This window comes from Buceros rhinoceros, unplaced genomic scaffold (assembly GCF_000710305.1).
Source record: "Buceros rhinoceros silvestris isolate BGI_N320 unplaced genomic scaffold, ASM71030v1 scaffold19776, whole genome shotgun sequence".
Classification (NCBI taxonomy): domain Eukaryota; kingdom Metazoa; phylum Chordata; class Aves; order Bucerotiformes; family Bucerotidae; genus Buceros; species Buceros rhinoceros.
This window is the reverse complement of record NW_010416020.1, coordinates 1-554: the sequence shown is the minus strand read 5'-3', so window position 1 is coordinate 554 and position 554 is coordinate 1. Positions and strand designations below refer to the sequence as shown.

Genomic DNA, 554 nt, shown 5'->3' with positions numbered 1-554 from the left:
CCCAGCAGCAGGGCTACCCCTGCCCCACCTCGCCTGCCCCCACTCCCCTGGTCGGCTGACCTGGCTCGATGACCACGCGCAGCTTGTTGAGCGGATGGTCCTCCCCAGTGTTGTCCATGTGCTGGCGCAGGAGGGCCCTTCCCGTAGCGGCCTCCAGGCAGGTGTACGCCAAACCTGGGCAGAGACAAGCACGAGACGTTCAGAGACCTCAACCAGAGCCCCGCGAGCTTTGAGCACGGCGGGTGCTGCTCCAGGAGGGAAACAGCCTTAGTTCCTGGGCTAGGCCAGCAGGAAAGCCATGAAGCCCTGGGACAGCAGAGCTGCAGGGAGCTGACAGCCCAGCCTGCGGCCAGCGGGAAGTTTCTAGAACTCCTGGAATGGATCCGGATGCAGAAACAGCACCAGAGGCACCCAAGCTGCTGGATGTGACTGTGTGCTCAGGGCAGCTGGGCTCAGCACCCCATGGGAGCTGCAGGAGCACGATGGGGTGAGGCTGAAGATGGCAGTGCCCTGGCAAGGGACTGGGGGGCTCCACAGAATCACAGAATGGTTGG

General features: G+C 63.7%; 1 protein-coding gene across 1 annotated transcript in view; it reads right to left on the bottom strand.

Annotated features, from left to right (window-relative positions):
- The window catches only part of RNPEP (arginyl aminopeptidase (aminopeptidase B)), a gene marked incomplete at its 5' end in the record, with an annotated part of 3,753 nt that extends 3,579 nt beyond the window's left edge, over window positions 1–174 (bottom strand). The window contains one exon of the mRNA XM_010137658.1: window positions 61–174. Coding sequence (XP_010135960.1) covers window positions 61–174 — 114 coding nt within the window. The remainder of the gene's footprint in view (window positions 1–60) is intronic.
- Window positions 175–554: the final 380 nt, after the last annotated feature.